Raw genomic sequence first — 9,617 nt, 5'->3', positions numbered from 1 at the left:
AACTCACATTATAATTTTTAAAATTTATGACAAATTTTATATCACTATTAATTTTTAATCTTCCTTTTGATAATTTGTAGGGTTTAGGGCAATTTTGATCAAATATTGTCATATATGTGTACTTAGATTGTATAAATATAGATTGGCCATTAAATTAGTCGATCGCATAAATATACATTAAAAAACTTGGGATGTTACGATAGAAATACAAATTCATAAAAAAAAACTTGCAATACACTTCTTAAAACTCTATGTTTGTGCTTGTTTATCAACTCAGACATCCTGTTCATAATCTCCTTCAACTTCAACATCTACGGTGCTCTTCATCCCTAAAAAAAGGCACAAAATAAAAATCAATCCTAAATAAACAAGAACCAGCTCAATGGTTGAAGAACATTTATAAAAAAGATCTTACCATGATCACTGAAAGAAGTTCTTTTTATATTACACCCATGGGAAGAGATCATAATCTGAACCCCCCACATCATTTGCCAAAGAGACTAAAATTGCATCTGCTCTGGAAGGAACAATGTCAAAGGCTGTTAGAACAAAGAACTCGAATCTGGATTTGCTCTATATCCAGTACTACTTCAAGAAAACTCACGTCATGGCTGCTGTTGGCATTTTTACCTCGGCCTTCTTCTCAGGCACAGTATAGCCTGGCTCAAACATCTGTTAAAGTGCAGAGTCTAAATTATTGAACGCCAGTGTGTTTGAATCATCACCTCGAAGGAAAATCAAAGATCTGAATTTTTATGATGTTGTTGTACATTTTGTGGATGAAAATCAAACAGAAACGAGGAATAAGGCAAGAAAATTCAACGGCAAGTATGCATCTTGGAAGTTTCAGCATCGTTTCAGGGTAAGCAGAGAAAGGGGCAAAAAAATAGGGCAAAAACATTCGATCGCTTCCTTACCCGATTGCAAAGCTCACAAAAATTGCTTCCTTTCTCATCGCACCACCTCTGTATGCAGTCTCGATGAGCAAACTGAGACAGGGGGGAAACCGAATCAGTCTCTAAATCAAGCTTCACACAAGCGCCGCCGAGGAGACGAAGAACGGGACGGAACAATTGCAAAAGTTATCAAAAGAAGAAAGGGGAAAATCACCTTTAGAGATCCAGAACATCCACAAGGGGACTCCATGCTCGTGCTGTTCTCGTCCTCCTCCTCGTAGCAGATCCTACAGAGGCATACGGAATTCGTAGGGGATTCCATGGCTCCGCCACTCTCTCTCTCTCTCTATCGCAAGTCGTATATAGTGACAAGGAAAAGAGAGGCTTCCATTTTCAACATTTTGCTATACGGACCCTAGATTTTCATTATTATCACAACGCTCTTTGCTTTTTAGAATAAACGAATAAATAGCTGTTTGATCAATTTTGCCATAGGAGCATTTTGATATTAGTACACCTTGAGGTACCTTTTTTAAAAAATTATTAAATGTCTAGAAGTATCTTTAAAATGATTTTCAATAAAATCAGAAGACGAGAAAGTCAACGGTGGACAAACTCATAGATTTTTTCCAATAATGTCCACAGTCGCCCGGTCTAAATTTTTCCACGAGTATCTTTGTATTTATTCTTATGCCCGACACCGTACTTGAAATATATTTTAATTGGAAGCGTTAGCATGCGTCTACTACACACTCTTCTTATTGAAAAATAATAATAATAAAGATCGATTAGCGTTGTGGGTGGTTTTTATTTTATTTTATTTTATAAGAAAATGTATATACTTTGTACACGTTCCGTGATATTATTATTTTCTTTAAAAAAACTTAAAAAAGGCTTCTATATATATTTTTTAATCAAGCGGAGTTCTATTGTAATTTATCATCAAAAAGATACTTTATTTAATTTTTATATTAAATTTATGCTTTTATCTCATTGTATTTCCCTTGTCAAAAAAAAACCCCTCTCTTCTATATATAAATATCTATTTAAAACTAAATTAGTAATTTATAAATTAAATTAAAAAATTATAGTAATTTCTCTCTATTACTTTTTTAAAATATAATTTCAAAATATTTTCTAGAAATTATAATTTATGTATAGTATTTTTTTTCAAAATGCAAAATTCTATACAAAAGAAGGAAGCAAGAAATAGGCAAGGAATCAAGAAAAGAAAGGAAAAGGTTTGATAACTAATTTACTGAAGGTGATAAAGACAAACATATACCAAAAAAATATGCAAACAATATTGAAACAAAACAGCTCTTGAAATCATTTTGAACGACAATTATAGTTCTAGCATGGTGCATTTTTTGTGCAAATCGACACTGGATGATAATCGATATGAACAAGGCAATGTCATCAAGCTTCTACAAGAACAAATCACAACCAACGCAACAAGTAATTCAAATCGATTCATAGAAGATTAAGGGAAAACATCTTGAAGCATAAATTGAGATTGCTACATCATTGCTTAGAAACATGCTAGCGGTGCAAAAAGAAACAAAGACATAATCAAATATAAAAGGGCGAAACCTTCTGTCTCCACGCTCATTCCTCTACTGCTCCATCTCAGAACCAGAGGCGGCGGCCCGCCTTCTTGTTGAGTTCATTATGCTTCCTCGAGTATCTCAGGTTTCTAAGATACTTTGGATCCATCTGCAATGTTATGAAACAAAAAACAGGTCAACAGAAATCAACAAAATCAGATTTTTGGCTCAAGGAACAAGAATGCTCGCTGAAAGGTGTATAATTGGATAAGAAATTGATGGAAAGAGTAGAAAAAAGAGAGATCAGTACCCCCTTGGTGGACGTGTGCCGGTGCTTCTTAGGCTTCTTGATCCCGTTCCTGTGAGCCTTGTACGACTGGTTGTGCGCCGTATGGTTCTTCGATTTCGCCATTTCTGAATCGAGAAGAGGAAAATGAATACGAAATCGACGCTAGAGGGAAATCAGAAGAAGCAGATCGAAAGCAGGGACGCACCTGGAGAAGAAGCACAGCGCGACCTAAACCAGCGTCGGCTAGGGTTTCTCGTGGTTTTATAGGGAAGCGCCTCCCGGTTCACATGAGCGCAATTACTGTTTCACCCTTAATTGGGCCATTGGGCCTGTTGGCAATAAATGGATTGAGCCCAATTAGCCGAGAACAATATCAGATAGTGATTCCTAATACCATTCTTTAGAGACGTCTTTGACTGTGTTTATCGGTAGGAATGAGGAAATATTCAATTCAATTAATTTGAAAATAACGTTTTTTTTTAATTAAATTGATTTAGTTGTTCAGGAGCTTTCACTCACAGTAGTTGATTGGGATGCCTATCATCCTGCCAGTGACTGGCCACCCACCTCTGAAGTAGACTTTGATCGAGGCAGCGAGAATTCCCCAGTGCGCGGGAGGGCCGTCGCATGATCGGAACGTGCATGCCGGCTGACTCAGCTCTTGCACCACGGGAAAAAGGTGGAAGATCGGAATGGAAGAAGGTAAGCTAGTCAGTCGTCTCGCCGGTCGTAAGCGTAAGTGGCCAGTAATTAAACGAATGCTACTTGTCATTGGAGACGTCTGACTTGGTGTCTAGTGGCGACGTCGACAAGCACCGAACCACGAAGAGTCCCAGTTTCCACGCCGTGCCTGTTTTGTTCTTCTTTGCTTTATCGATCGATCGAGTCAGCTCTTGCTCCTTTGTTCTTCTTCAGTCTCTCGCATAAATACGTCTCCCCGCTCTTCTCTTCTCTTCAATCCGTTTCTCCCTCAAAGTTCAACACCAAACAGTAAAGGAAAGATTGATTAGCAGTAGCAGGGATCGATCAGCTAGCTAGCTAACTCAGTATCCGGGATGGGCAACGGAGCATCCTGCGTTCCCCGGTGCACCCAGGAAGCCGCGGCCAAGGTCGTTGACCCCGACGGCTTCCTCCGCCGAATCGAGGCGCCCGCCGGGGCCGCAGAGATCATGGTGGAGTTTCCAGGCCAAGCGGTGGCGCGGGCCGAGGAGGCGCTCAGGACTCGGCGGGTTGCCGGGATGCGGGCAGACGAGGAATTGCTGCCTGGAGCGGTATATTTCCTGCTGCCGCTGAACCGGGTCGGATCCCGGCTCTCCGACTGTCAGGTGGAGGCGCTGCTCGAGGCCGTCGGCCGCCGGAGGCGGCGGGGCAGGCAGGGGGATCGTCCACGGAGCCGAGTCTTCCCGGAGTTAGGCGGCCGAGACGGCGCAAACGAACGGAAGGTGGCAGTTTGGGAGGCGGAGCTGACGGGTTTGAGCGGTAAGACGGTGGGTGGATGCCGGCAGTGGAGACCAACCTTGGACACCATTCATGAATCCAAGCGCAAAGGCACAAGCTACTGGATTAATTGATTGATGTATCATTATTTTAGGGTTTTCCCAACTTTTTTTTTTCCTTTTTTACTATTTGATTGTCACGTGAAAACGCGTGGAAAACTATATCAAATCTAATAGTGAGCTCTTAATTTCAGTATAATTTGTTTACTAAGCATTAGAATCATAGTCTTCATTATTATAAGTATGATAAGAAAACTCATGTACCTTTCTGGAGAGAGAGAGAGAGAGGACAATCCTATTCTAATTTTGATTATCTTTCAAACCAATCCATCGAAATCAGTAAACCAAACACTGCATTCTTAAATAAGTTGTCGAATCGAAGGCATTATTATTCTTGTCCTCCTCGTCTTACTTCCTTGTGTTTCCCATTTGTGAGAAAGAGGGCATGCTCGATCTGACACCATGTCGACCTCCTCATCTAAACGATGCCTGCCCTCCTCAGTCCTCACTCACTCGCACTTACAGCTCACCAAATTAAACACAAGCAGTTGAATGCGAGTTCAGTCACCTCAACGAACACTCAACGCTAGCTATCAGCCGCCACCAGACACACACACACAGCCGCAACGTGGCCTGTGTCTCAATCCAGCAGAGAGAGGGCCCATCCTCTCGCCAAAAAAAAAAAAAACATCTCTCCGTCTTTCATGTTCCTCTGTTTCGATCGAGCTTCTCCTGTCCTGATGCTCCATCGTCAGCCAAAGAGAGGGGAGTGGGCCGCCATCACTGAGCTGGAAAGCAGTCTCGGCGATGGCAAAGGGCTGAACAGGTAGTCATCACTCTGCTCCCACACTTTCCTACCTCTTCCAAGCTTTCGAACTAATTGGCCATCAGTGTGTTGGGCTGCTACTCTTGCTCTCTTAATCATCCTAGCTCATTATGGTCCTCTGTTAGTTTAATCTGACAGTTTGAATCGTCCAACAAGATTCAGCTTTACTTGAATTCTCCATGCCCCCACGATACCCGTTTCTGTCAGAATCCTGCCGAATAATGAAGACTATGGATTGTAAATTATTTGTACTAGTAATTATAAACCAATAAAGTCATAGTTGTACAGTTTGTTTGTTTGTTTGTTTTTTTGATTAATAATATAATTAAATAGCATGTAATTCCTTTTACATCGAACAAATTCAGGAAAGTTGTATTGCTTTCGATGAGAATAAAAATAAATAAAATAATTATGTAAATTAATTAAATTAAATCGGTCACAGCTAGCACAAGCCAACAAGGTTCCAGCCTTAAGTGAATTGGTAGCTTACAGACGCAGCGACCAGCTTGCAGCCTTTAGATTTGGGTGGGTCCGAGCTAACAGTCCCTACCCCCCGCCGAGGTCCACGTGGCGAAATGAATGAGAGACGACAATAGATAAATTAATTATATCAATAAAATTAATTATTATGATAATTTCTTTCTACGATAATTGTCATAATTTAGTGCCAATATATTCAAGTTTATATTTAGTAATTCTATGCCACATTTAATATTTAACTATAAAAAGGCTTTTAACTCGTGCATCTTATTCGATCGGTGGATTGATTACCACCCCAAATCTTAGGTAGATTGGGTGATAAGATATCTTTTCCTTACTTGCAATCTTCCATCGTGGCTTTTATTTTCCTTTTTTGTTTCCCTTCAAAATCTGATCTTATCCGACTAGTTTCCCCAATGTGAGTCTGTATAAGCGTCTAAATGGAAAGCACACGAAGAACCAGAATAAATACGCTAACAAAAATAGAAAAAAATGCAGAAAAGAAAAGTGGCAGGAATCTTGTGGATTAAGCTATTCCATAAATACTCTCCTCCAAAGGCATTTATTTCCCACGCTAAACCTTCCCTTACTCGTTTAATACAGTTACCTGCCTCGTGACCGGCTTCCGATCGGGACCCACATCAGTAGCCAGGGACCCATCTGAATGGCTCCCACTGCCATCTATCCGCCGTCAGTTTCCGATGGGACCAACGGCCAGGATTGGCTTTTACCGCGGGTATTAATTGGGCGAGAAAAAGGCGGGGCAAATGTTACTAGTCCCATGCGGTCGCAGTCGCGGTCGCGGTCGGGTCACCGCTTTTTGCCGTTCTTCTCCTTTTTTCGGGAGTCGAACCCGTGAAAGAGGTGCGGTTACCGTAAGAGAGTAATTAAATTACCGCTCCATTTTCGATTTTTTAAAATTGGATTTCCTTCGTGTAGAGTAGAGGAGGAAGGGTGAGCATCTTTGCCAGCGAGGAAGTTGAAGGATCGAAGCTTTCTCTGAAAGGGAAAGGAGGAGCAGTCAAAGTTGCGATTTTCCCCCCGCTCTTCGTTGCCTCGTTCTTCCTCTTGTTTAAATCTCCATTTGTTGCCTCTGAGCTCGTAGCACCTCAACTCCTGGATCAGGACCAGCGAAAGTTGAGACCTTTAGGTGGGGAGGGAGAGGTGGAAGGTGATGCTGCAATGGCAGCCAGCTCACCTTCTCTCGCCTCGGAGAAGAAGCCGTGGTGGCTGAGTAACAAGAAGGTGGGTTTCGTTCTGTTCTGTTTCTTTCCGAAGCTTACTCTGTTCCATCCATGGAGAAATTGGTCTGGGCTTTGTTTTGTTTCCCCTTGGTGTTCTTCGAGTTCATCGGCTTTTGATGGGGTTTTTCCCGGTTTGATGCCGAACTGTGTGTCAAAATCTCATCTTTTGTCTTCTTCCTTCCTGTGCGTCGGCTCAGGTGGTGGACAAGTACCTACGGGAAGCCCGGTCTCTCATCGCGTCGCAAGAGCAGTCCAATGTGGCCGTCGCTGTGGGCCTCCTCGACGCGGCTCTCGCCCTCTACCCGCGCATGGAGGCCGCGCTCGAGCTCAAGGCCCGGTCTCTCCTCTTCCTCCGCCGCTTCCGCGAGGTGGCCGACATGCTCCAGGACTACATCCCGAGCTACAAGGTCGGCTGCGGCGTTGGAGAGGGCGACTCGTCCTCGTCCTCTCTAGGCTCCGCCGGCGACCACTCCTCAGTAGCTTCCTCCGCGCCGCTCACTCGGGAGCGCGCCAATCTTCTTTCCCCCGACCGCGAGATGTCCGACGGCGACCGCTCCTTCCGGTGCTTCTCCGTCGCCGACCTCAAGCGTCGGGTCTTGGCCAGTATTTCCAAAAGCTCCGACGGGGAAGGCCAGTGGAGGTACATTCCCATCCCATCTCAAAGTTCCCCACATTGATTAAGTGAACAAATTTAACTCGATGGATACGATAAATCAGTCGAAACTGGAAACTGTTAATTTCTATTATGTATCATCCAACCATTATTGATCTAGAAGTGAACACCAATACGATTGTTGAAGAGCAATTGGGAATTCAACATCGACGTTGGTGGTGGCGATAGGTTTCTCATACTGTTAAATCACCTTTACAAATTTACCCTCGGATAGAAACAAGAACACCCGCTAAATAAGCTTCTAATTCGTGCCAAACTTGGCTTGGTGAACGGAGACAGGCCAGGCCAGCGCTATCAACGCGCGGGGTTAATTTGGTCATTCAAGTCGGAATATGATGATAGTCTTTGTCTTTTGTCTATGCTTTCGATTTCATGGTTTCCTGTTCTGATTCGGCGGGCAGGAACAATGAGTTCATCGTCATCTCGCTTATGCCCAGTTCTCTTCTCAGGTATTTGGTGCTCGGGCAGGCTTGTTGCCACCTTGGGATGATGGAGGACGCGATGGTTCTTCTACAAAGTGGCCGCCGTCTCGCTTCGGCCGCTTTCCGCCGCGAGTCCGTCTGCTTGTCGGACGACAGCTTCGGCGGCGACGGTGGCGTCGCGGTTTCTGCTCCACCGCCTTCGGAAATGGAGTCCGTCTCCCAGCTCATCTCTCACATCAAGCTGATCCTCAGGCGCCGAGCCGCCGCGCTGGCCGCTCTCGACGCCGGCCTCCCTGCTGAAGCCATCCGCCATTTCACCAAGGTTCTGGACAGCCGCCGAGGCCTACCCGGCAACTTCGCGGCAGGATGCCTCATCGGCCGCGCCGCCGCGCACAAAGCCACCGGCCGCCTCGCGGACGCCATCGCTGATTGCAACCGCGCGCTAGCTCTTGACCCTTCCTCCATCCCTGCCCTCCGCGCCCGAGCCGACCTCTTCGAGGCGGTGCGCGCGCTCCCGGACTGCCTCCACGACCTAGAGCACTTAAAGCTCCTCCACGATGCCATCCTCCGCGACCGTAAGCTTCCCGGTCCACGGTGGAGGCCCCACCACGACGTCCGCTACCGTGACATCCCCGCGAACCTCCGCGCGCTCACCGCGCGGATCCAGCAACTCCGCGGGCGCATCGCCGCCTGGGAGGCCAATAACGTGGATTACTACGCGCTGCTTGGCGTTCGACGCGGGTGCGCGCGCACGGAATTGGGGCGCGCTCACCTTCTTCTGACGCTGAAGCACAAGCCGGAGAAAGCCGTGGCTTTCGTCGACCGCCTCGAGTTCGCGGACGACCACAGGGACTTGGACTCAATCCGCGACCAAGCGAGAATGACCGCTTCTGTTCTTTATCGAATGTTACAAAAGGGGCACGCCAGCATCATGGCGGCGGTGACGGCGGAGGAGGCGGCGGAGAAGCAGAGGGCCAAGGAGGCTTCCGAGGCAGCCACCGCAATCCAAATACCGACGGTGACGACGGCAGACAATCCGATGGCAGAAAAGGCTTCCGTGTTCCAGGGTGTGTTCTGCCGCGACATGGCCGTGGTGGGCAGTATGCTGTCGCACAGGGCGATTCCGGTGAAGTACGAAGCGTTGAGCTGCTGATGAATTGGATGGCGATCGGAATTGGTTAATTGTCTTGCTATATTATGAATGTACAGTTCGGGTTGGGGATGATGTCGAGAGAGTCATGAACTTGAAATTTTGTTCCACTACGCAGTTCTCAATTGCTACACTGTTCTTAGATATCCAAGTTTCGTGGTTTTCCTTTCGATCTTATGAATAGCTTTCTCATGTACGATATTAATGCAAGTAATATATCCTTGTTCCGATATCTGGATTGAGACTTCACCATGGCTTCACTTTCCTTCTTCCAGTTATTAAACAAGATAAATTGAGACAGTACAAGAGGTAAAAGCCAAGGACTCTTCGTCCAGTACAGACGAATAATTCATGGACATTAACAACAAAAGCTTTCTGCTCTGCCTCTGCTCCCGCACACAGGGGCTCGTTTTGCCTCAGAGCCAGCTTTTATTCAGCGCCCAGAACCATAAATCTGTACCTGCGCTGCTGCTGCCGCTGCCACAGTTGTTTCCTAGCTTATCCTTCCGGCTACCACACCAATGCTCAGCTCACTGCGCCAACTGTTTTTGTTTCACCAGCAGAGCTTTTGAGCATCCGCCCATGAAGCGCCAG

The 9,617-nt window shown here is 45.6% G+C and overlaps 3 protein-coding genes across 3 annotated transcripts; 2 read left to right on the top strand and 1 right to left on the bottom strand.

The window, feature by feature from the left end:
* Positions 1-127: 127 nt before the first annotated feature.
* On the bottom strand, positions 128-1,256 carry LOC141823241 (uncharacterized). The gene is made up of 5 exons (XM_074710503.1): positions 1,111-1,256; positions 918-989; positions 605-672; positions 416-517; positions 128-329 (listed from the first exon to the last, which is right to left on the bottom strand). Exons 1-4 carry the CDS (start codon positions 1,216-1,218, stop codon positions 445-447), a joined length of 321 nt encoding a protein of 106 aa, XP_074566604.1. The 5' UTR covers positions 1,219-1,256; the 3' UTR covers positions 128-329; positions 416-444.
* Positions 1,257-3,538: 2,282 nt separating this feature from the next.
* Positions 3,539-4,479, top strand: LOC141823240 (uncharacterized). Its single transcript, XM_074710502.1, has one exon. The coding sequence runs from the start codon at positions 3,788-3,790 to the stop codon at positions 4,301-4,303; it is 516 nt and encodes a 171-aa protein (XP_074566603.1). The 5' UTR covers positions 3,539-3,787; the 3' UTR covers positions 4,304-4,479.
* A 2,139-nt stretch (positions 4,480-6,618) lies between these two features.
* LOC141824690 (uncharacterized) lies at positions 6,619-9,241 on the top strand. Its single transcript, XM_074712018.1, has 3 exons — positions 6,619-6,779; positions 6,976-7,418; positions 7,901-9,241. The coding sequence occupies exons 1-3, from the start codon at positions 6,717-6,719 to the stop codon at positions 9,024-9,026; spliced, it is 1,632 nt and encodes a 543-aa protein (XP_074568119.1). The 5' UTR covers positions 6,619-6,716; the 3' UTR covers positions 9,027-9,241.
* The last annotated feature ends 376 nt before the right edge of the window (positions 9,242-9,617 follow it).

Source organism: Curcuma longa, chromosome 3 (assembly GCF_044706935.1).
Source record: "Curcuma longa cultivar G26 ecotype Majalengka, Jawa Barat chromosome 3, ITB_CL_G26_1.1, whole genome shotgun sequence".
Taxonomy (NCBI): Eukaryota; Viridiplantae; Streptophyta; class Magnoliopsida; order Zingiberales; family Zingiberaceae; genus Curcuma; species Curcuma longa.
Note: the sequence above shows the minus strand (reverse complement) of the source record. Positions and strands in the feature narration are given on the sequence as shown.